This window comes from Pecten maximus, chromosome 3, assembly GCF_902652985.1.
Source record: "Pecten maximus chromosome 3, xPecMax1.1, whole genome shotgun sequence".
NCBI classification, from domain to species: domain Eukaryota; kingdom Metazoa; phylum Mollusca; class Bivalvia; order Pectinida; family Pectinidae; genus Pecten; species Pecten maximus.
Genome location: NC_047017.1, coordinates 40,446,863 through 40,474,638, shown reverse-complemented (window position 1 = coordinate 40,474,638; position 27,776 = coordinate 40,446,863). Strand labels below are relative to the sequence as shown.

At 37.6% G+C, this 27,776-nt stretch overlaps 1 protein-coding gene across 1 annotated transcript; it reads right to left on the bottom strand.

Moving 5' to 3' along the window:
- Window positions 1-302: 302 nt before the first annotated feature.
- LOC117322754 (serine/threonine-protein kinase Nek9-like) lies at window positions 303-26,577 on the bottom strand. The gene is made up of 24 exons (XM_033877692.1): window positions 26,437-26,577; window positions 25,080-25,257; window positions 24,453-24,505; window positions 23,800-23,870; window positions 23,374-23,479; window positions 23,128-23,177; window positions 22,704-22,785; window positions 21,916-22,085; window positions 21,534-21,648; window positions 20,642-20,716; window positions 20,368-20,430; window positions 19,977-20,121; window positions 19,419-19,619; window positions 17,716-17,762; window positions 17,338-17,499; window positions 16,569-16,674; window positions 15,660-15,821; window positions 13,599-13,772; window positions 12,967-13,017; window positions 6,770-6,790; window positions 3,171-3,490; window positions 2,776-2,913; window positions 2,374-2,484; window positions 303-2,157 (listed from the first exon to the last, which is right to left on the bottom strand). The coding sequence occupies exons 1-24, from the start codon at window positions 26,575-26,577 to the stop codon at window positions 2,077-2,079; spliced, it is 2,823 nt and encodes a 940-aa protein (XP_033733583.1). The 3' UTR covers window positions 303-2,076.
- Window positions 26,578-27,776: the final 1,199 nt, after the last annotated feature.

Sequence of the window (27,776 nt, the reverse complement as noted above, 5' to 3'; positions counted from 1 at the left end):
ATCACTATAAAACCATAGTGTCGTAACTATCAAACCATAGTGTCGTAGTGTCATCATTATAAAACCATAGTGTCGTAGTGTCATCACTATCAAACCATAGTGTCGTAGTGTCATCACTATAAAACCATAGTGTCGTAGTGTCATCACTATAAAACCATAGTGTCGTAGTGTCATCACTATAAAACCATAGTGTCGTAGTGTCATCACTATAAAACCATAGTGTCGTAGTGTCATCACTATAAAACCATAGTGTCGTAGTGTCATCACTATAAAACCATAGTGTCGTAGCTATAAAACCATAGTGTCGTAGTGTCATCATTATAAAACCATAGTGTCGTAGTGTCATCACTATCAAACCATAGTGTCGTAGTGTCATCACTATAAAACCATAGTGTCGTAGTGTCATCACTATAAAACCATAGTGTCGTAGTGTCATCACTATAAAACCATAGTGTCGTAGTGTCATCACTATAAAACCATAGTGTCGTAGTGTCATCACTATAAAACCATAGTGTCGTAGTGTCATCACTATAAAACCATAGTGTCGTAGTGTCATCACTATAAAACCATAGTGTCGTAGTGTCATCACTATAAAACCATAGTGTCGTAGTGTCATCACTATAAAACCATAGTGTCGTAGTGTCATCACTATAAAACCATAGTGTCGTAGTGTCATCACCATAAAACCATAGTGTCGTAGTGTCATCACTATAAAACCATAGTGTCATCACTATAAAACCATAGTGTCGTAGTGTCATCACTATAAAACCATAGTGTCGTAGTGTCATCACTATAAAACCATAGTGTCGTAGTGTCATCACTATAAAACCATAGTGTCATCACTATAAAACCATAGTGTCGTAGTGTCATCACTATAAAACCATAGTGTCGTAGTGTCATCACTATAAAACCATAGTGTCGTAGTGTCATCACTTTAAAACCATAGTGTCGTAGTGTCATCACTATAAAACCATAGTGTCGTAGTGTCATCACTATAAAACCATAGTGTCGTAGCTATAAAACCATAGTGTCGTAGTGTCATCACTATAAAACCATAGTGTCGTAGTGTCATCACTATAAAACCATAGTGTCGTAGTGTCATCACTATAAAACCATAGTGTCGTAGTGTCATCACTATAAAACCATAGTGTCGTAGTGTCATCACTATAAAACCATAGTGTCGTAGTGTCATCACTATAAAACCATAGTGTCGTAGTGTCATCACTATAAAACCATAGTGTCGTAGCTATAAAACCATAGTGTCGTAGTGTCATCACTATAAAACCGTAGTGTCATAGTGTCATCACTATAAAACCGTAGTGTCATAGTGTCATCACTATAAAACCATAGTGTCATAGTGTCGTAGTGTGCAGTCTACAACTACTAAGTGAGGTACAGTCTATCAGGATACCTAACAACACAAGTTTTCTCTTCAGTGATCATTATATTGACTACCTTAGTTAAGGAATATTTTATCAGAACATCAGTTCATTAAGAACTGTTTCAGTCTTTGAATTATCAAATAAGCTACATTTTGTAAATTTTAATTCTTAAACAAATTTCAATTGATAAATATCTTCCTTTTTTTTGTCTGAATGAAAACTTGATTATAAAGTTTGGTCGAGATAAGCAGATGTTGAAGATCTGTACACCCTCAGTAACTGTTGTAAACTATATCTTCAATGTTTACATAAGAAAACTACTTTAAGGAATGTCCCAAACTGTAGGCCTAGTTGTACAAGTCTAGTCTCCTTACTTTCTGTATCAGTACAGAAAACTCCATGATAATGTAGTAGTGAAGGGTCAATCTTCTATCACAGAAAAAAGGGATAAATGGTCACCTATCTGGCAAACAAGTGTGTGAATGGTCAAGGTCTGTCTGGCCACAAAAGTGGGTCAATAGTCATCAGTCTATCTGGCCAGAAAATTGGGTCAATGGTCATCAGTCTGACTGCCCATATAAGTGGGTCAATGGTCATCAGTTTGTCTGGCCATAAAATTGGGTCAATGGTCATCAGTATGATTGCCCATATAAGTGGGTCAAAGGTCACCAGTCTGACTGCCCATAAAAGTTGATCAATGGTCACTCTTTTGCCCGGCCACCTGTATTTCCAAACTCTTCATCTTTTTCTCCTGAGATGTTAGTTGTTCTTTTAGCTTTTTAGAAAAGAAAGAAAAAACATCTGAATCAGGAATATCAAAGTACTTCAATATCAATCAAAAATAATGTCTGTGTGGATTTGTTTACATGAAATATAATTTTGTTGATGTGGTATATATTATCTAAGTCACACACAGCATTTATTTATCAATCTGAAATAAGCCAAGCAAGTCTGTTAATATATGATATAGACCAATGTATTAGATACTTACTTGACTATTTTCTAACTCCATTTCAGCCAACTTCTGTTTAAGTAATGCTATCAGTTCATCCTTCTCCAAACTTTCTTTTTCTTTTTTACAGTCTGTTAGTTTTTGTTCTTTCTGTAAAATAAGATTGATAGTAGTGAAGTCCAAACTACACTATTGCCACAACTATAGAAACATAGTGTCACATGATAGTCACATGATAGTCACATGATATATGGAAAAAACAAACAGTGTCACATGATAGTCACATGATAGTCATATGATATATAGAAAAAAACAAAAACATAGTGTCACATGATAGTCACATGATATATAGAAAGACATGTTACAGATTTTCCTCATTTCTGTCCAAACATAAGAGAGCTTTTCTGTTATTTCTATCTAATTATTCTTTATACACCTTACCATGGATTTCTCTGCTTCCTCTAACTCCTCCTGATCAGCGAAGACCAGCGGTCCTCCCGGTTGACCAGGATACTGTACAGGAGGGGACACTGGCAGAGCATCAGGGTGGAACGGTATAAAGTCCGCATCCTCAAGCTCCTACATTTGGAAATAGAGAGAATTTCCGTGGCTCTTAGGTATATTTGTACATAACTTCATTTAATGATTTGTATTAATGTAAGTTGTATAACTTGTTTCATAATTGTTATTAGATAAATAAAGTACATGTATTATCCCATTACCTTTACCGGTAATTTATTCTGCCTATTTGTTTGATAAATCTGATTTTGTTCAGACTAAGTGAGCTGGCTGACTCTGCCTGTATTTGTTATGCCTTCTTTATCCCTAAAACTTACTGCCTGTAACCAGTCGGGGATGTTAGACTCCTCTGCCTTGCCCCCTGACCCTGGCCGATCACTGCCCCCTGAAGATGGCCTTCCTGAATCCTGGTAACTATATGCTCCTGCCCCTCCCACTGGCGATGGTATATAAGGTGTGGCCCTTGGAGGCATATTCCAGTCCGATTTTGGCTCAGAAACCTCCGGAGAATCTGGCTTCCCAGAATCCTTCATCTCTTCATTTCCATGATAGTTCATACATACACGAGGTTTAGACATACCATCACTTTCCGTGAATATGACATCTTCTTCCACTACTGGAGGCGAGGGTACAAACACTGCATACAAAGTAGGAATAAAGTGCATCACCACTTAATGCAAACAAAGTGATAAGTGTGTGACCTCTCCTTCACTAGGGGTGAGAGTGTGTGACCTCTCCTTCACTAGGGGTGAGAGTGTGTGACCTCTCCTTCACTAGGGGTGAGAGTGTGTGACCTCTCCTTCACTAGGGGTGAGAGTGTGTCACCTCTCTTTCACTAGGGGTGAGAGTGTGTGACCTCTCCTTCACTAGGGGTGAGAGTGAGTGACCTCTCTTTCACTAGGGGTGAGAGTGTGTGACCTCTCTTTCACTAGGGGTGAGAGTGTGTGACCTCTCTTTCACTAGGGGTGAGAGTGTGTCACCTCTCCTTCACTAGGGGTGAGAGTGTGTCACCTCTCTTTCACTAGGGGTGAGAGTGTGTGACCTCTCCTTCACTAGGGGTGAGAGTGTGTGACCTCTCTTTCACTAGGGGTGAGAGTGTGTCACCTCTCCTTCACTAGGGGTGAGAGTGTGTCACCTCTCCTTCACTAGGGGTGAGAGTGTGTCACCTCTCTTTCACTAGGGGTGAGAGTGTGACCTCTCTTTCACTAGGGGTGAGAGTGTGTGACCTCTCTTTCACTAGGGGTGAGAGTGTGTGACCTCTCCTTCACTAGGGGTCAGAGTGTGTCACCTCCACTTCACTGGATGTCATATGGATATTGTGTGACCTTTACCTGACTAGAGGTCAGAATGTGTGACCTTTACATTGCTAGAGGTCAGTGTGTGACCTTGACTTCACTAGGGAACAGACTGTGTGACCTTGACTTCAATAGGGGTCAGAGTGTGTGACCTCTCCTTCACTAGGGGTCAGAGTGTATGACCTTTACTACTTTACCTGGTCTGACTGTTTCCTTTTTATCAAATGATTAAATGTCAACAGTTATTTGTATAGGTACATGTAGGTCTATCCCTAGAAAGTAGTTAATTTCAAGTTTATAAAATCATATAATGTCTGTAAAACAGATGTTCCATCATTAGTCAACTGGTTATGATAATGATAATAAAATTGATTTATTACAGGTGTTTATCAACATAAGGTAGTATTCTTTATAAATAATTGAAAATCTCTCTGCCCTGAAATGTTAGCGGCTGCCATGTATGATGAAAGCAAATGTTATATTAGCCATGATAGACATGCAAATGGCCTGTTAAAACCAACAACAAAACCATGCAAACAAATCAACTGGTTATTATGCAATACATATACAAGCATATTGATGGAGCAGTGAAAACAAACTCTCTACACATATAATGCAGGGAAGTTATGGTTGGAAAGGTGTCATATGACCTAGCTTTTTATTTCTGTTTAACATCCTTGTAACAGCAAGGGTCATGCAAGGGTGAAAGTACATATCTCATTTCTGTGCCAAATACTAAATATTATGGGGTACAAAAAATGATATGGAATGAGAGATCTCATTTTTATTAGATATAACAGATTAAATTAAAACAACATTAAATCATTATTACAAATAATATATTCCCTTAGTCTCCAGGATGTTGACTTATTCTCTATCTGTCTTTTAACCTCGCAAGTACATTGTCCGTCCACCACCCCAGCTACTATTGTCTGTCCAAAACCCCAGCTACTATTGTCTGTCCACCACCCCAGCTACTATTGTCTGTCCACCACCCCAGCTACTATTGTCTGTCCACCACCCCAGCTACTAATGTCAGTTCACCACCCCAGCTACTATTGTCTGTCCACCACCCCAGCTACTATTGTCTGTCCACCACCCCAGCTACTATTGTCTGTCCACCACCCCAGCTACTATAGTCTGTCCACCACACCAGCTACTATTGTCTGTCCACCACCCCAGCTACTATTGTCTGTTCACCACCCCAGCTACTATTGTCAGTCCACCACCCCAGCTACTATTGTCTATACACCACCCCAGCTACTATTGTCTGTCCACCACCCCAGCTACTATTGTCTGTCCACCACCCCAGCTACTATTGTCTATACACCACCCCAGCTACTATTGTCTGTCCACCACCCCAGCTACTATTGTCTGTCCACCACCCCAGCTACTAATGTCAGTCCACCACCCCAGCTACTATTGTCTGTCCACCACCCCAGCTACTATTGTCGGTCCACCACCCCATCTACTATTGTCTGTCCACCACCCCAGCTACTAATGTCAGTCCACCACCCCAGCTACTATTGTCTGTCCACCATCCCAGCTACTATTGTCTGTCCACCACCCCAGCTACTATAGTCTGTCCACCACACCAGCTACTATTGTCTGTCCACCACCCCAGCTACTATTGTCTGTTCACCACCCCAGCTACTATTGTCAGTCCACCACCCCAGCTACTATTGTCTATACACCACCCCAGCTACTATTGTCTGTCCACCACCCCAGCTACTATTGTCTGTCCACCACCCCAGCTACTATTGTCTATACACCACCCCAGCTACTATTGTCTGTCCACCACCCCAGCTACTATTGTCTGTCCACCACCCCAGCTACTATTGTCTGTCCACCACCCCAGCTACTATTGTCTATACACCACCCCAGCTACTATTGTCTGTCCACCACCCCAGCTACTATTGTCTGTCCACCACCCCAGCTACTATTGTCTGTCCACCACCCCAGCTACTATTGTCTGTCCACCACCCCAGCTACTATTGTCTGTCCACCACCCCAACTACTATTGTCTGTCCACCACCCCAGCTACTATAGTCTGTCCACCATCCTAGCTATGATTGTCTGTCCACCACTCAACCTACACTTGTCTGTCTACCATCCCAGCTATCAATGCCTGTCCATATTCTGTTTCTGCCTGTTCCCTAATCCAATTTTTATTGTATAGGGGTTGGGAGGCCAGGGCTGGGGAGTCAGGGTTGGGAGGCCAGGGCTGGGGAGTCAGGGTTGGGAGGCCAGGGCTGGGGAGTCAGGGTTGGGAGGCCAGGGCTGGGGAGTCAGGGTTGGGAGGCCAGGGCTGGGGAGTCAGGGCTGGGGAGTCAGGGTTGGGAGGTCAGGGCCGGGAGGTCAGGGTTGGGAGGTCAGGGTTGGGAGGTCAGGGCCGGGAGGCCAGGGTTGAGGAGTCCAGAGTTGGGCCATCAGGGTCAGGAGGCCAGGGTTCTGATGGTCAGTACGGGTTTAAATGCACAGAAAGTGACTACTTGTACAACTTGCATTTCATGTCTAATGTGCAAAACCGTTAAACAAACTCCAAATCCAAAGCAAAATCAAACCATTGTTTAGAAACACGTCACAGTGGTGTGGCATGCTTCCCATAAATGTATACCTACCTTTGTGTCGCTCCTTCTCACCTATACACATATATACAGTATCAGTACATGATGATGAGAGGTAGCTCCACAGGACTGACTATAACAGTACACCCAGGAGTACACACAAGTCATCAGTCTGATAGTTGGCCCTGCCCTAACAACCATGTACACAGTAAACTGTAACCCATACTCACACTAAAATTGTCAATAAGAACATTCCCCATGTAAATGATAAATCTTTCATTAGATAGCTCTGAAATGATTGCTGTTTTTCAGTCAACGTTCTACATCAATGATTCTCCATGTCTGTTACACTGTGTATTACAGCAAGCTGTGCACCATTGAACCATGAACTGATTAGGGCGAGGCTTTAAACATGTCGACAGTTTATTCTATCTTTTATGTTATACATAAAGTAAAAACCACTGGCATTGATTGATTATCATTGATAATTATTTAAATGGCAATTGCAGTTTATTTCTCTGGGCTAGTTGCATATAATCAAACTACAATCACTAATTTATAATTTTAATCAAGTTTGAATAATTTCCCATGAAAATGAAACAAATTATATTCAAAAATGTGATTTTCCTATATAGCTATATAAACTAAAGTAAAGTTTACCCTCTCACCAGCGGGAATTATGAAACCCAGGGGGTTCTACCATATCTGAGACTTGAGAAGAGCTTTGAAATTTCCGTCAATTTGACCATTTTTGGCTCCCACACCTCAAGCCCCTGGGTGATGGGAACCATATAATTTGCAATTTTGGTTGACCTTTACCTCAGGTTTTAGAGAGGTCAAAAATGTAAAATTGTTAAATAACGATAGAGGATGGAGGACAGACAACACATGTGTACATGCACAATGACAGAAGAAGACATGTTGAAAAAAAACAATTCAAGTTACCAAACAATCCCCAAAACAATACAAGGTACCAAACAACCCTCAAAACAATACAAGGTACCAAACGACTCCCTAAACAATACAAGGTACCAAACAACCCCCAAAACAATACAAGGTACCAAACAACCCCCAAAACAATTCAAGGTACCAAACAACCCCCTAAAACAATTCAAGGTACCAAACAACCCTCAAAACAATACAAGTTACCAAACAACCCTCAAAACAATACAAGGTACCAAACAACCCTCAAAACAATACAAGGTACCAAACAACCCTCAAAACAATGCAAAAAAAGAAACAACAAAACAATACAAAATACATTTAAAAAATCTCTCAAAACAATAATAAACAACATCTTTACTATTTGTAGTGTAATAAAACCGAAAATAACAAAAAACTAAAACCATGTAGAACATATTTCCAAATACATAACGTTCTCTATAACAGTAATGATTAGTGAATATAACAATGTCAGTCACCCAGAAGGTGATCACTGTTCAGATACTCTCCCCATACAAGGTACCAAACAACCCTCAAAACAATACAAGGTACCAAACAACTCCCTAAACAATACAAGGTACCAAACAACCCTCAAAACAATACAAGGTACCAAACAACTCTCAAAACAATACAAGGTACCAAACAACCCTCAAATCAATACATAATTTCAAACAACCCCCCAAAACAATACAAGGTACCAAACAACTCCCTAAACAATACAAGGTACCAAACAGCCCTCAAATCAATACATAATTTCAAACAACCCTCAAAACAATACAAGGTACCAAACAACCCTCAAAACAATACAAGTTACCAAACAACCCCCAAAACAATACAAGGTACCAAACAACCCCCAAAACAATACAAGTTACCAAACAACCCCCAAAACAATACAAGGTACCAAACAACCCTCAAAACAATACAAGGTACCAAACAACCCTCAAAACAATACAAGTTACCAAACAACCCTCAAAACAATACAAGGTACCAAACAACCCTCAAAACAATACAAGGTAGCAAACAACCCCCTAAAACAATTCAAGGTACCAAACAACCCTCAAAACAATACCAGGTACCAAACAGCCCCCTAAACAATACAAGGTACCAAACAACCCTCAAAACAATACAAGGTAGCAAACAACCCCCTAAAACAATTCAAGGTACCAAACAACCCTCAAAACAATACAAGGTACCAAACAACCCCCAAAACAATTCAAGGTAGCAAACAACCCTCAAAACCATACAAGGTACCAAACAACCCCCAAAACAATACAAGGTAGCAAACAACCCCCTAAAACAATTCAAGGTACCAAACAACCCTCAAAACAATACAAGGTACCAAACAACCCCCAAAACAATTCAAGGTAGCAAACAACCCTCAAAACCATACAAGGTACCAAACAACCCCCAAAACAATTCAAGGTACCAAACAACCCTCAAATCAATACATAATTTCAAACAACCCCCCAAAACAATACAAGGTACCAAACAACCCTCAAATCAATACATAATTTCAAACAACCCCCCAAAACAATACAAGGTACCAAACAACTCCCTAAACAATACAAGGTACCAAACAGCCCTCAAATCAATACATAATTTCAAACAACCCTCAAAACAATACAAGGTACCAAACAACCCTCAAAACAATACAAGTTACCAAACAACCCCCAAAACAATACAAGGTACCAAACAACCCCCAAAACAATACAAGTTACCAAACAACCCCCAAAACAATACAAGGTACCAAACAACCCTCAAAACAATACAAGGTACCAAACAACCCTCAAAACAATACAAGTTACCAAACAACCCTCAAAACAATACAAGGTACCAAACAACCCTCAAAACAATACAAGGTAGCAAACAACCCCCTAAAACAATTCAAGGTACCAAACAACCCTCAAAACAATACCAGGTACCAAACAGCCCCCTAAACAATACAAGGTACCAAACAACCCTCAAAACAATACAAGGTAGCAAACAACCCCCTAAAACAATACAAGGTACCAAACAACCCTCAAAACAATACAAGGTACCAAACAACCCCCAAAACAATTCAAGGTAGCAAACAACCCTCAAAACCATACAAGGTACCAAACAACCCCCAAAACAATACAAGGTAGCAAACAACCCCCTAAAACAATTCAAGGTACCAAACAACCCTCAAAACAATACAAGGTACCAAACAACCCCCAAAACAATTCAAGGTAGCAAACAACCCTCAAAACCATACAAGGTACCAAACAACCCCCAAAACAATTCAAGGTACCAAACAACCCCCTAAAACAATACAAGGTACCAAACAACCCCCAAAACAATTCAAGGTACCAAACAACCCCCAAAACAATTCAAGGTACCAAACAACCCCCAAAACAATTCAAGGTACCAAACAACCCCTAAAACAATACAAGTTACCAAACAACCCCCTAAAACAATACAAGTTACCAAACAACCCCCTAAAACCATACAAGGTACCAAACAACCCCCAAAACAATACAAGGTACCAAACAACTCCCTAAACAATACAAGGTACCAAACAACCCCCAAAACAATTCAAGGTACCAAACAACCCCCAAAACAATACAAGGTACCAAACAACCCCCTAAAACAATTCAAGGTACCAAACAACTCCCTAAACAATACAATGTACCAAACAACCCCCAAAACAATACAAGGTACCAAACAACCCCCTAAAACAATTCAAGGTACCAAACAACCCCCAAAACAATACAAGGTACCAAACAACCCCCTAAAACAATTCAAGGTAGCAAACAACCCCCAAAACAATTCAAGGTACCAAACAACCCCCAAAACAATTCAAGGTACCAAACAACTCCCTAAACAATACAAGGTACCAAACAACTCCCTAAACAATACAAGGTACCAAACAACCCCCAAAACAATTCAAGGTACCAAACAACCCCCAAAACAATACAAGGTACCAAACAACCCCCTAAAACAATTCAAGGTACCAAACAACTCCCTAAACAATACAATGTACCAAACAACCCCCAAAACAATACAAGGTACCAAACAACCCCCTAAAACAATTCAAGGTACCAAACAACCCCCAAAACAATACAAGGTACCAAACAACCCCCTAAAACAATTCAAGGTAGCAAACAACCCCCAAAACAATTCAAGGTACCAAACAACCCCCAAAATAATACAAGGTACCAAACAACCCCCAAAACAATACAAGGTACCAAACAACCCTCAAAACAATACAAGGTACCAAACAATCCCCTAAAACAATACAATGTACCAAACAACCTCCAAAACAATGCAAAACAAGAAACAACAAAACAATACAAAATACATTTAAAAAATCTCTCAAAACAATAATAAACAACATCTTTACTATTTGTAGTGTAATAAAACCGAAAATAACAAAAAACTAAAACCATGTAGAACATATTTCCAAATACATAACGTTCTCTATAACAGTAATGATTAGTGAATATAACAATGTCAGTCACCCAGAAGGTGATCACTGTTCAGATACTCTCCCCATACAAGGTACCAAACAACCCTCAAAACAATACAAGGTACCAAATAACTCCCTAAACAATACAAGGTACCAAACAACCCTCAAAACAATACAAGGTACCAAACAACTCTCAAAACAATACAAGGTACTAAACAACCCTCAAATCAATACATAATTTCAAACAACCCCCCAAAACAATACAAGGTACCAAACAACTCCCTAAACAATACAAGATACCAAACAGCCCTAAAATCAATACATAATTTCAAACAACCCTCAAAACAATACAAGGTACCAAACAACCCTCAAAACAATGCAAGTTACCAAACAACCCCCAAAACAATACAAGGTACCAAACAACCCCCAAAACAATACAAGTTACCAAACAACCCCCAAAACAATACAAGGTACCAAACAACCCTCAAAACAATACAAGGTACCAAACAACCCTCAAAACAATACAAGGTACCAAACAACCCCCAAAACAATACAAGTTACAAAACAACCCCCAAAACAATACAAGGTACCAAACAACCCTCAAAACAATACAAGGTACCAAACAACCCTCAAAACAATACAAGTTACCAAACAACCCTCAAAACAATACAAGTTACCAAACAACCCTCAAAACAATACAAGGTACCAAACAACCCCCAAAACAATTCAAGTTACTAAACAACCCCCTAAAACAATTCAAGTTACCAAACAACCCCTAAAACAATTCAAGTTACCAAACAACCTCCTAAAACAATTCAAGTTACCAAACAACCCCCTAAAACAATTCAAGTTACCAAACAACCCCCTAAAACAATTCAAGTTACCAAATAACCCTCAAAACAATACAAGGTACCAAACAACCCCCAAAACAATACAAGGTACCAAACAACCCCCAAAACAATACAAGGTACCAAACAACCCCCCAAAACAATTCAAGGTACCAAACAACCCCCAAAACAATTCAAGTTACCAAACAACCCCCAAAACAATTCAAGGTACCAAACAACCCCCAAAACAATACAAGGTACCAAACAACCCTCAAAGCAATACAAGGTACCAAACAATCCCCTAAAACAATACAATGTACCAAACAATCCCCTAAAACAATACAATGTACCAAACAACCTCCAAAACGATGCAAAACAAGAAACAACAAAACAATACAAAATACATTTAAAAAATCTCTCAAAACAATAATAAACAACATCTTTACTATTTGTAGTGTAATAAAACCGAAAATAACAAAAAACTAAAACCATGTAGAACATATTTCCAAATACATAACGTTCTCTATAACAGTAATGATTAGTGAATATAACAATGTCAGTCACCCAGAAGGTGATCACTGTTCAGATACTCTCCCCATATAATATCTTTAATTTGTACTTTCCTGATAAAGTATTGTTATAACTGCCAATTAGCCAGAAAAAGTTAAACCCTCACATATAGATGATATAGCTTTATGTGACCCCATAAAATTAAATGTGCATATACAATTAATAACTCTAAAGTCTAATGTGTTATGTATTCTGTTACAGTGAATGTGCTATTTAAGCATTTAATGGCCTGAAAGTTATTGTCATATACACTGTAATTCTCAAAGGATTGAAGAGACAAATTGAATAACACATGTCAGCACATCGTGATTAATTTGTTTGTAATCCTCTGAGAATAACTGGACAGTACCTTTCCAAAGGAGGTAGTTTAATCTTCATATATTTAATAAGTACATAATGTATAAAGAATAAAAAATATATAGTAAAGAAAAGTTCTTAGTAAAGCAAAAGAAAACAAAGAAAGAGGCAGACAATGTACTTACATTTTGGAGAAGAAACTCTTGACTTTAAAGTCTTTTGATTCAGCACTTTTTCTGAAACAGAATAATGCAATTACATGTATAGACGGATCCAATACTAAATTTTTCAATTAATAGATTGAATAAAGTTTCTTTTTTTATCAAAGTGAAACGGTAAAAAATAACACTAGAAATACTATTAATTATAAAGTGGGAATTCCTATACCATAAACAGAGGCCTACCACACATTTTACAGGGTCTGCATAGATAAGCATTACGTCAATTCGGCAATAGACTCTTCTATTTTCCTATTGCCAAAAACACAATTTGGTATGAAATTTGTATTGGAACCAGGCTTACATCCAGTATTAGGCTTTATACATCACTGGGGTCGGGGATTATTGTCAGTCAAGTACAGTAAAGGAAAACAAAAACAAAATAAAAACATTTATTTTGGCATAACATATTTATATTATCTTGTTACAAGTATGATTTTTATTGATTAAAAACTAGAAGCTTTAATCAACTTCACATTTAAGAAGAAAAAAAATCAAACATTCAAAATATATCGTACAACAAAATGATAAAATAAGTAACTGGTAAGGTTGATGCAACCAATTTTCTCTGCACCTTGTAAATCATAATGTCAACTTACCTGCTATAGCAATGGTGTGCCAGTGACGTGCGGACAGGTTGGACACAAGATGGAGTGACCCAAAGATGGTACGAGGAAGTGAGATGGACTGGCTGTTAGGGCCCTTGCCTTGGTCGAGGAACTCTGCCCCCAGTGTACCATTAGCTCCATTACCCCAGGAGTATACCTGGCTATCTGTGAGCGGTAAACAAAACAAGATTGGCATCAACATGGTGTAAAAGGTAACAAAACAAAACAAACTAAGTAAATCTTTATTAATACAGTAAGGAAATTATCCACGGCAGAAGTTGGGACCTTCCTATTGCCCATATATTTGAAATCACAGATTTTTCTGTGTTTTTTTTTCATCAAACTTTTCCATCCTTTTTTCACTTTAAAATATAAATAAAGAAAGAAAATGTATTGGTTTCACATTTGAATATCCTGTACAGTTGACCTGGCAAGAAAAAAGACTGAAAATTATTGTATATTCTTGTGACATGGCGGTTATATGTGCCTTGGGGCTCTCATTCATTGTTGCTATACACACACAGCACAATTCATTCGTTTGGCCATTAGAATTCCAGGGAATTCTTTTTCCCCATTCAGATAATAACTACCTTTACAGGTTATATCAAATTAATTAATTGGATCATGTGTTTTTAATATGAAGTTATGGTTATATTTTAGTAAATGTATACAACATGGTGAGTAGCCCCCAAGAAGAGCCAAAATTAAGATTGTAATTCATGTTGCTGAGAAATCTAAAAGTAATAAATCATATTCGAATTTTATCTATGACTTTTCTTGTATGTTGTGTATAAAATGGAAATTTGTTTAATTTGAGTTTATACACAACATATATATATATATTGCTAGCTACTGGTTATCCACTAACAGGTTATTTTATTATCAAATTCTCTATTAGTCTGATCAAGTATATTAGAAAATAAATAGTGGCTTACTTGATGAATAGACAGTGGTTTGTTTACATCTTGCGCATATGCAAATTTAGTAGAGAAGTAGGTAACACGTGACCAGAATCAACCAATGAGAGCCAAGTAAATATAATAGAACAGTTAAAATTGGAATTGTGAAAGGGACAGCACGTGAATTTATACAAGCATTACATTTGTCGTTGAATCGTACCCACCCACCATCCCCAGGTCATCACCATAGGGTAGCGATATATATAGTCATGTATTTAATAAATCTTGATCAGGTGTAAACATGTAACTTTTAACATAGAATTGTAATCATATAGTAATTGATTTTATGTTTGAGGTCATTGTTGGATCGCTATCTTACTTTGATGTTTTTGTTGCATTAAACACATGCAGTTATATGGGCTACTCACCACATATTATGTTTGTGTTCAGGTTTATTATGTTTTGTTTCAACCTATTCTAGTCACTAGTAGCTTGCGGCTTTAGTTTATTTTGTTGTAGTTTTGTAGTATATATATGTAACCATCCAGTTCCTTTACCCTGTTCCAGGGTTTAGTTATTTAACTTGTTCCAGGTTACCTCCCTTAGTTGAGATGTACCCTGTTCCAGGGCTTAGTTATATAACCTGTTCCAGGTTACCTTACTTAGTGGAGATTTGCCTTGTTCCAGGGCTTAGTTACGTAACCTGTTCCAGGTTACCTCCCTTAGTTGAGATGTACCCTGTTCCAGGGCTTAGTTATATAACCTGTTCCAGGTTACCTTCCTTAGAGATTTACCCTGTTCCAGGGCTTAGTTTAATGTAACCTGTTCCAGGTTACCTTACTTAGTGGAGATTTGCCTTGTTCAATGGCCATTAGAATTCCAGGGAATTCTTTTTCCCCATTCAGATAATAACTACCTTTACAGGTTATATCAAATTAATTAATTGGATCATGTGTTTTTAATATGAAGTTATGGTTATATTTTAGTAAATGTATACAACATGGTGAGTAGCCCCCAAGAAGAGCCAAAATTAAGATTGTAATTCATGTTGCTGAGAAATCTAAAAGTAATAAATCATATTCGAATTTTATCTATGACTTTTCTTGTATGTTGTGTATAAATGTGCCTTACTGTATTAGATTGAGATACGTACCAGTGGTGGCAGCCACGGTAAAATAACTGCCACAGGTCACATTGATCACCCTCTTCCCAGTCAGTGCTCCGGCCACACGACAGATCCTCGATTTCTTTTTAAAGTCTCCCACACCTAGCTGGCCATACTTGTTAGAACCAAACGTGTATACTTTACCATACACTGAAATAAAGAGTTTAGATAGGTCATAACTCACATAGAAAATCAGTTTATATTCATAAAATTGTGACAGCATCTTTAAAGGTGAACAACCACTAAAACATAAAAAGGGCCAAATTTTATCCCAAAATATTAATAATTCTTAATAAAAACATGTAGTACATTCATTTTTTAAACAATACTTTATGTTCGTGCATTATTCAATATTTTTGTATGTCGGAGAAATCACAGTGTCTGCACACAGTTATCTCCCTTGGCCATGATGTCATTTGAGATGATTGGAAAATTATGCCAGCTGTCAGTGTACTCAAAAGCAAACAAACATGTAACAGTGTGCAGCATTGACCTGCACTTACAGCTCCAACAGAAACAAGAAGAGTAGCATGTTTTCGTTTGCAAAAGATAAGAAGTTGAGGACAGAATGGATGGTTAAAGTGTATAGGGACGGATTTTCTCCATCATCACACACAATATTGTGTCAAGACCACTTTGAACCAGAGTGTTTTCAGAGAGATCCGTGGTTGATGTTGTCGATAGGATTTGAGCCAAAAATGTGTCCGACTGAAGCCTGGACAGTTTCAATTTCTAATCTCCTCACTCTACAAGAAAACTTCTTCCAAATGGAAACACCAAACAGGAAGAGAGGAAGGAGTGATAGAGATGTCATTCAAAAGAGACGAGGATGGGGGTAAGATCACTGGTTAGACAGGATACATAACTATTTAACAACATGGAAAAGAATATACTCACAGTCAACACCTGTGGAGTGTGTATGGCCAGGAGATACCAGGACAATGTTGAATCTCAGGAGGGGTTTCACAGTGCTGAATGTGTACTGACACGGAATGTCATATATCTGAAACATGGGTAACATTGTGTACCGACACGGAATGTCATATATCTGAAACATGGGTAACATTATGTACTGACACGGAATGTCATATATCTGAAACATGGGTAACATTGTGTACTGACAGGACTGTCATATATCTGTAATAGGGGTAACATTGTGTACCGACACGGCATGTCATATATCTGAAATATGGGTAACATTGTGTACTGACATGGAATGTCATATATCTGTAATAGGGGTAACATTGTGTACTGACATGGAATGTCATATATCTGTAATAGGGGTAACATTGTGTACTGACATGGAATGTCATATATCTAAAAGATGGTAACATTGTGTACTGACATGGAATGTCATATATCTAAAAGATGGTAACATTGTGTACTGACAGGACTGTCATACATCTGTAATAGGGGTAACATTGTGTACCGACACAGAATGTCATATATCTGTAATAGGGGTAACATTGTGTACTGACAGGACTGTCATGTATCTGAAACATGGGTACCTTTGGTTTCTGTTTACAAAGACCTGATATTTCTGTTTAGCCTACCTTTAGTTTCTGTTTACAGAGACCTGATGTTCCTGTTTACAGAAACCTGATGTTTCTGTTCAGCCTACCTTTGGTTTCTGTTTACGGAGACCTGATATTTCTGTTCAGCCTACCTTTGGTTTCTGTTTACGGAGACCTGATGTCTCCGAGTTGAAGCCGAGTTTATTGTACTCGTTACTTCCACATGCTAAGACACGCCCACTAGTTGTGACGAGGAATGTTCCATCACTCCCAGCATACACATGTTTGATGAAGTGTTTCCCTGGGGTCTCCACCTACAAAAGGTTATATATGTATGATTTCCTTAAACATTTCTCCTGCAAACATGTCGGCAAACCAGCTGTAGAAGAAAGTAGAATATAATGTTTCAAAACCTGGCTTTAGTGAGTTGCTCCTCTTCTTGATTTGTTAAATATGGTTTTGTGTCTGAAGACTTAAAGATTTTTCAAAGTTTCTATTTTTTTCTTACTCTGCTGAGAACATTGTGTTACCTTTTGTGGTGAAGCAAAGTCATCTTCTGATCCCAGACCAAGTCGACCTTAATGTTAAATATAAAAAAAATAATTAATGTTCTTTTACATCTGTATAGAAATCTCACAAATTCTTCATAAAAACAAATGTATAGTTTAGTTATACATGGTACATACCAAACTCTCTATAACCCCAGGAGTAGACTTTAGTTATACATGGTACATACCAAACTCTCTATAACCCCAGGAGTAGACTTTAGTTATACATGGTACATACCAAACTCTCTATAACCCCAGGAGTAGACTTTAGTTATACATGGTACATACCAAACTCTCTATAACCCCAGGAGTAGACTTTAGTTATACATGGTACATACCAAACTCTCTATAACCCCAGGAGTAGACTTTAGTTATACATGGTACATACCAAACTCTCTATAACCCCAGGAGTAGACTTTAGTTATACATGGTACATACCAAACTCTCCACAGCCCCAGGAGTAGACTTTAGTTATACATGGTACATACCAAACTCTCCACAGCCCCAGGAGTAGACTTTAGTTATACATGGTACATACCAAACTCTCTATAACCCCAGGAGTAGACTTTAGTTATACATGGTACATACCAAACTCTCTATAACCCCAGGAGTAGACTTTAGTTATACATGGTACATACCAAACTCTCTATAACCCCAGGAGTAGACTTTAGTTATACATGGTACATACCAAACTCTCCACAGCCCCAGGAGTAGACTTTAGTTATACATGGTACATACCAAACTCTCTATAACCCCAGGAGTAGACTTTAGTTATACATGGTACATACCAAACTCTCTATAACCCCAGGAGTAGACTTTAGTTATACATGGTACATACCAAACTCTCATAACCCCAGGAGTAGACTTTAGTTATACATGGTACATACCAAACTCTCTATAACCCCAGGAGTAGACTTTAGTTATACATGGTACATACCAAACTCTCTATAACCCCAGGAGTAGACTTTAGTTATACATGGTACATACCAAACTCTCTACAGCCCCAGGAGTAGACTTTAGTTATACATGGTACATACCAAACTCTCCACAGCCCCAGGAGTAGACTTTAGTTATACATGGTACATACCAAACTCTCTATAACCCCAGGAGTAGACTTTAGTTATACATGGTACATACCAAACTCTCCACAGCCCCAGGAGTAGACTTTAGTTATACATGGTACATACCAAACTCTCTATAACCCCAGGAGTAGACTTTAGTTATACATGGTACATACCAAACTCTCTATAACCCCAGGAGTAGACTTTAGTTATACATGGTACATACCAAACTCTCTATAACTCCAGGAGTAGACTTTAGTTATACATGGTACATACCAAACTCTCCCCAGCCCCAGGAGTAGACTTTAGTTATACATGGTACATACCAAACTCTCTATAACCCCAGGAGTAGACTTTAGTTATACATGGTACATACCAAACTCTCCACAGCCCCAGGAGTAGACTTTAGTTATACATGGTACATACCAAACTCTATAACCCCAGGAGTAGACTTTAGTTATACATGGTACATACCAAACTGTCTATAACTCCAGGAGTAGACTTTAGTTATACATGGTACATACCAAACTCTCTATAACCCCAGGAGTAGACTTTAGTTATACATGGTACATACCAAACTCTCTATAACCCCAGGAGTAGACTTTAGTTATACATGGTACATACCAAACTCTCCATAACCCCAGGAGTAGACTTCTCTGTCCTTTGTGAGGGCCATCACGTGACACTGACCACAGGAGACCTCAGCCACAGGTCGAGTGTTAAAGAAATCAATCTGTATCGGGACCAGAACCTCATCCCCTTCCTCATTGTCACAACCCAGACAGCCGTAGTAGTCTGATCCAAAGGCGTACACCTCTCCTTCATCTGTACAAAAATAACAAAAGTAAATGGGGAATAGGATAGTTTATTTACCCCCCCCCCCCCCCCCCCCCTCCCTCCCCCACCTTCCTCATCAACAAATGCAAAGTGAATGGGGACTAACATAGGTAACACCCACTTCCCTCATTAATCAAATAAATCTATCATAGGAGTTCATGAAATATCTTGTACACAAGGTTTTTATTTTGAAAGAGGTATATTATGATTTTTGGCCTTTAACTTGACTGATGATCAGTTTTGACCACTAAAATCTAATCTTATACAAATAATTCTTTACACATTTCCATGGCCCAGACAGCTGTAGGTATGGACACCAAATAATACAAATATACAAAACTGTACCTGTGACAGAGACAGTGAAATCGTCCCCACACGACGCCTGTATGATGCCAACTCCCTCCAGGGCTTCCACCTTCTTGGGGGCTTTGTATGCTGACTTGTTACCCTGGCCCAGCTGACCAACAATTTGAGCCCCGCCCTGGACATTCTACAGAATAATGTTACTTGATCACTCTATTGGACATCCTCTTTTTGAAAAATTTAACCTATTATCTACATATATCTACATATATTTAATAAAAAAGAAATGCTCTGATAACATAAAACAATAAATCTTATTTGTATTTTGATAAGACCGTGAAGATAAAGTAATATTCAATTAAACTATAGAACATAACTAGCAATGAGATATAGATAAATTTTATTTACATCTCATATACTCATAACTACTTACTGCCCATGTGTAAAGCTCCTTCTCCACAGTAACTACAGCGAAGTGGGCACCTCCTGCTGCCACCTACAGTCAATGATACATGATTTATTATCATATATTATTTAAACCTACAAAACTCATTGTCTTCAAGTAAAAAATAACTACAAAATGAAGGATTAAAGTAAGGAAGATCAGTGCGACCATTGTTAAAATCACTGTAAAAAGGTGTGTAATTAAGTAAACCTCCCCCAGTGACATCTATGACTGTTTTACATACCTGTATGGTTTTACATACCTGTATGGCACTTTTGCCTTTTGCAAACAGGTCCTGTTTCTGGGGGGTCCTTTTACCTCCTCCCCACTGGTACACCTGTGGAACAACACAAATATATCACCTGTATAACATGTTATTCAATCTAGAAATGTATGGTAGGATAGTTCTTAACAGTGACTTCTAGATTTGATACTTGTTATGTACCTCTGTGACACTAGATTTGATACTTGTTATGTACCCCTGTGACACTAGATTTGATACTTGTTATGTACCCCTGTGACACTAGATTTGATACTTGTTATGTACCCCTGTGACACTAGATTTGATACTTGTTATGTACCCCTGTGACACTAGATTTGATACTTGTTATGTACCCCTGTGACACTAGATTTGATACTTGTTATGTACCCCTGTGACACTAGATTTGATACTTGTTATGTACCCCTGTGACACTAGATTTGATACTTGTTATGTACCCCTGTGACACTAGATTTGATACTTGTTATGTACCCCTGTGACTCTATATTTGATACTTGTTATGTACCCCTGTGACACTAGATTTGATACTTGTTATGTACCCCTGTGACTCTATATTTGATACTTGTTATGTACCCCTGTGACTCTATATTTGATACTTGTTATGTACCCCTGTGACTCTATATTTGATACTTGTTATGTACCTCTGTGACACTAGATTTGATACTTGTTATGTACCCCTGTGACTCTATATTTGATACTTGTTATGTACCTCTGTGACCCTATATTTGATACTTTTACCTCTTTTACTCTGGATTTGATACTTGTTACGTACCTCTGTGACTCTAGATTTGATATTTGTTACATACTTCTGTGACTTTGGACTTGATACTTGTTACGTACCTCTGTGACAATAGATTTGATACTTGTTACGTACCTCTGTGACTTTGGATTTGATCACAGGGACAGTTTCAACAGAAGATGCAGACTGTAGTCTTAATTTTCGTGCTCCAGAGTTTAATTCCCAAAGCTGTTTTTCCATCTTCCCTTTGCTGCAATTTAAAAGTGTGATTATTACATTTCCGATATCTTTGCTCTTTATTATTTCTTTATTATTACATAGCATTCAATGTAATATATTCACTCTTAAAGGGCTCTGATTGTAAACATGACTGTTGACAAACTTGTGTTATGTTTCAGCAAATAACGTCATTGTTTACAGTCTAGTAAGAGTAGTATATGACAAGTTAGATGCATTATAAATAATAACGTTTCATTATTTTTTTCAGAATAGAGACCTACAGATGACCAACACTGACCAATTATCATTAGTGAACACAGGGTGGTCCAGGATTTCCATGGTGCTGGGACGGTTCTGCGGTTCCTTCTGTAACATGAGGTTCACTAATTCCCGCATGTGGCTACTGTATCGCTGATCAACCTCACCCTGTTCACTCCGCACAATCTCGTATGCAAGTCTAAGCTGGTTCTAGAAAACAACATTGTATACTATCAAAACCAGGATGAAAACACTATCTTAACTAATTAGTGGTTGACTCAGTAACTTTTAGATGTCCATATATATTCACATACATCACTTTTATTGTGGTGTTAACCGAGTCTGTGGCCAGGTACAGTGGCTGCTTCTGTAATATCCTTAAACAACCCACTCTACACTCCACTATTCTAGTCTAAACAGTTGTATAGATAGAAACCAGCAAACTGGGACTTTAAACTGCTGCTCAACGAAGCATAAATAGGAACCAGCAAGCTGTGACATTAAGCTGCTGCTCAACGAAGCATAAATAGAAACCAGCGAGCTGCGACTTTAAACTGCTGCTCAATGATGCATAAATAGGAACCAGTAAGCTGTGACTTTAAGCTGCTGCTCAATGAAGCATAAATAGAAACCAGTAAGCTGCGACTTTAAACTGCTGCTCAATGATGCATAAATAGGAACCAGTAATCTGTGACTTTAAGCTGCTGCTCAATGAAGCATAAATAGGAACCAGCAAGCTACGACTTAAGTTAAGCTGCTGCTCAATGAACCTGACATTACATGTTAGCTCCTGGATCCCTCACTACAAAGCCACCATACAGTACTTACTGTTGCCTGGAAAGTCTTTGTCAGAGTTAGTAGTTCAAACAGTACACAGCCAAGAGCCCAAACATCAGTTTTCTGATCATATCTGAAATATGATTATAACAGTTCGGTCATCAGTTTCCTTACACATATATTAGGTATACAACAAAAGTTTTACAAGTCTCTGGTGATAAAACATTATCTAATGAGACATGTATATAATTCTATCAGTATTTTTAAAAATGTATTGAATCAAATTATGGCTGTGACTGTCAGATTCACATATACATCTACCTGGTATATAAAGGCTTAAAGCTATCATTCAAAAGTTATATGATAAAATTTGTAGAATACCCTGGTGCATTTGTATCTCTCAGAGTGAAAATATATTTAGACAGGATGAAGTCACCAAGAACAAATAGAACTTGAGAATAAACAATGTCAATACCTGGCACCCTGTACTATCTCTGGGGACAGGTAATATGGAGTTCCCACCACCTATTAAACAGAAATCAATTAAAATAGATCTTAAACCAATCTACAGAACAAAGTGATTGATACAATATTGTCATATACATTCTGTATAATGTACTATGAACCAGTAATCTCCTTAACATCCAAGTTTTACTTTATCATTCCGCAACAATTTATTCATGTCAGAAATCATTTCCGCCTTTACTAAGATAAAACTTACAGTATCAGCCAGCTGTCCTTTGGATTCGAGAAGTTTTGAAATCCCAAAGTCCCCCAATTTCAATAAATTTGTTTTTGTCATAAATATATTCATAGCTTTAACATCTCTGAAAAGACAAAAAAATCATTAAAATACATTGATAAACAAATGAGACTACAAACATACATTATTAGTAATGCAACGAAAATTGGTGGTGACATCGATATTTACAATGGGGTGAATAATATAAACAACACTGGCAATGTTACTTAAAGATACAGGTACCTTAAAACAACTAAACTATTAACTTAATCTAGGCTGACATACACCTATTTATAGATTGGTATACATCAGTATATATACTGATTGACATACTGACTGTGAATCACTTATAGTATACAATTATTGACGTACAGGTACATTGTGTGTATATCTATTGTTACTTACCTGTGTATTATTCCATAGTTATGAATATGCATAAGGGCAGATGCAATCTGGAACAGGTACCATCTCACTTGCTGTTTGGTGAGAGAAAGTAGGCATGAATCAATAAGGAGTATCTTACAGTCAATGTACACAAACAAACAGTTGAGAAGTCAAACAAATTCATGCATCAAACAACACACCTCGTATATTCACCTTAAAGTCATGTAGGCCAACACTTTTATTGACAGGAGTTATCACAATCCCCGTTTCGGAAAATAATATGGCAATTTATAATAATAATATGGAGTTTTATATATACTGCTATATCACAGCAACATAGCAGTCTCAAAGCAGTTCACAAATAATTATCTGTGGTTATTGGACCTTAATGTCTTTCTCAACTCCCTGGGGAGCATACAGCCGGAGCTGCCATTCGGCGCCAACAACTTCCATGTGACATTTCTTGCACTGTCCTACCACATACTCATTTACAGCTGAGTCGATGGGAATACAACAGAGTAAAGTATCTTGTCCAAGGATACAACACAGCACAAGTGCCAGGATTCAAACAAGTGACTCTTTTGGTCACGTAACCCAGCTTACTACCACTTGACCACTGTGCCTCTGTATAAATAAAATTGTCTTAAACCTGCACAGAGAAAATGTATACTAACTTGTTCTTCAAATAGTTCTGTTTGAGTTGCAATTTTTTCATAAAGACTTCCTCCTGAAATTTATAAAATTGAGACCATTTTAGAGAAAGAACAGTTTACCTTCAGGTCTTATGTTTCTAAACACTTTAATTATAAACTGATTTCATCAATAAATTGATGAAATTATAATATGAAATGTTAATGTGTACTTTCTTCCATGGTTTGATGCTTTCAAACTATTCTGTGGATAGAAACTTTCATGGTTAGCCCATCTAACTAATATTAACAATATTTATTTTTTTTTGTATTCGTAGTTCCATAGTAACCATGAAAACAATAAAAGCTTATACACAACAAACATCTCATATAATACAGTAGTTAAAACTGAAAAAAAAAGATTTAGTGACATAACTTTTTATGGTGATCAACTAGTCGTCTGTGGTTCTATGTCTCATTACTGTACACATACAGATCTCTCAAATTCATTTTTATACTACCAGCATTACCGGTAATCTAATCATAAAAAAAGTACCAAAAGATTTTCTTTATTTTCATCAATGAATATCATAAAAATTCCATATTGAATATGTTTAAAACCATTAGCATTTCATGCACATGATTTTTGTGATAATATAAAAGTCATCTGACCGTTGGCATACTCCATCTCTATGAAGAGTGTTTCCTGGTCAAGGAAGTGGTTGTAGTAAGTGATCACATTGGTGTTGTTAAGCAAAGACAGGATGTCAACTTCATTCATGGCATCTCGACGCTCCTTTTCTCCGAGACGAGCCAGATTCACTTCCTTCCATACTACCAGACTATTGTCCTGCAAACATTAGCTGATGTCTTATTAATTGCACTTGTGTTATTTCTACCATGCAGTTTAAATGTTATGTTATAGGTATTTTTGCTGAATGCGAGTTATTCAGTTTTCTGCTGTACCAGTACGGCTATGGATAATTACAAATTGTTTATACCTCAATCATAGCCGTATCATACCACTAAATAATGTTCTATTACATAGGCCAGTGTGGTAAAAATAAAATTCACAATTCAGTACTGGAAGGAAAGATAAGAAAGGATTGATGGCCAAAATGAATATAATCTCTAACCAACTGAGTTGCCTGGCTACAGTCTGAAGGTTATCTTACTGCAATTTATGTTTAGTCTCTGTTTTGGTTGATGTACTCCCTCAGTTCTGCGACAGTAATATATAATGAAGTCAGATTTTTTTCCTGCTTGATGTATATCCCCATTTTCTCCCTTACAATTGCGCAAAATGTTTTTGGTGACACTCTGCTACTTATCTCCAAAGCTTTCTATGTTTTATTGGCCTTTTAAAACCACAGGTACTTGTTGACATGATTCTGATGTTTTTAATTTAAATGTAACATTATAGACGAGTGAATTATTGTATTACCATTGCATGCTTAATTTGTAAAAAAAAATTACATCGTACCTTGGCCTTATAAATATTGATAAAGCCAAGGTACTATCTATATTTTTTTTTACAAATTAAGCATGCGATAGTAATACAATAATTTACTGGTCTATAATGTAACATTTAAATTAAAACATCATAATCATGTCCACAAGTGTACATGTGTGTCGCCACTTCATTGTATGTTTTCAAATATTCAATCCACGTGATGATAGAAAACACACATATATCGGAACATTGACCAGTTTTTGACATACCTGACCATACAGACATACATGTCATCAGACATAAACATATAATTCAGGGCGTTATTAAATTACCAGATACAAGTGCATGTGGTAAATGTAAGTAACTTCAGTCTCGCATTGGGGATAATTCTAAGCTAACATTTGATTTTACACAATCCAGAATTGTTGATTTTTGTCGAAAGTCTACAAAATGTATCGACCACCGATTAAGAGGCCTCTTCGATCGGTCACTGTTGCTGTGTACGCCTTTAGCCAGTACGTTTCCACCCTATGTAAAAATTGAATCAGTGGCGCGATGTACGTTTGCGTTTCATACCTCAGTTTTTCTGTACAAAACAGCTTCTCCGAAAGCTCCTCTACCTAAAACTTTAACAAAGAGATATGATGTTTCTTGACAAGGGTCGTGCAGACCTGTAGGCACAGCCTGCACGTCAGAGACTTCTAATTCGGCCGCCATTTGTAAACAATCTATGGAAGGGAGACAACTATCGCTAAAAATAATACATTGAATCGAACGCACCTGTCATAAAGAATCTGGATCAGTTAAACGTTTTATTTTTGTTAAAGAGGAGAACCCCTTCTGAAAATTTGAGACCGCCTAAAACATTTGAAATGATAACAGCGATTTACCTTAATGTCGCGATGACCAAAATTTAGTAAGTTTGAGCAAAACATCAGGTATTAAATTTTAATTATGTTAATACATGGACTGTGTTATAGATCATGTGTACAAGTTCCTGTGTCAGGTGATGAACATTGCTACCTGTGTATTTAGTTGTTATTGTGACGTTTCGGAAATGAGTGCAAGTAATGTTCTAGAGTGACATTTTGACCAAGCTTGACCCTGTCCATGTAGAAAATCCTTATCTGGGCCAGTTTTAATCACTGAACCACATATCCCTATGTTGAGATAACACGTCTCTGATTGAGCTTGTGCACTTAGTGTACTTTAGTTTGATGTCACATTTTAAATATCTTACCGGTATTACATCTACGAGGCCATAATTAAGAAATGTGAGGTAGATGTGGTCAGGTTTATTTACATCATATCCCTGAGGTCAAAATGAAAGAATGAAAATAATATACATGTTTTATATATTGTTATACATGTAACATAATATTGGAAAGAACTCGCATAACATTCATGTGACAATTATACACATTAAATACAAATTTAGGCCATGTCCACTCAACATCAGCACTTCCCTACTTCAGTATCAGTAATTACAATGAACAGGGAGTCATAAGGAAGTACAAATGAATTTTTAAATTTCCTGGTGCAATTTAGATACAATTACATAGATCTGATATCTAATTATCTCTGAGTACATCTGTTTCATCACCCAAGCTGCTGTCGGTTCAAAAGTGACTTGTACCATGATTCGACCTAGATTTACATGGCGGCCGGGTGTCGTTGATAAAGCAGATATCAATTACCCTTCCAGAACACTGGTCTTCCGGTACTTTTTGGTAGCATTGTTCAGAGTGAACTAGATAAGTAAGAAGGACTCAATAACATGAAATGAACAAGTGCAAGAAGATGGATTTTAAAGAATTTGCTATATTTACCCTATTGGTTTTGCCCCTCGGTACCCTGGAGGGTTAGCCCCACCATTTGTGAAATTTTGAATCCCACCACCAAGGGATTTTTCCAGT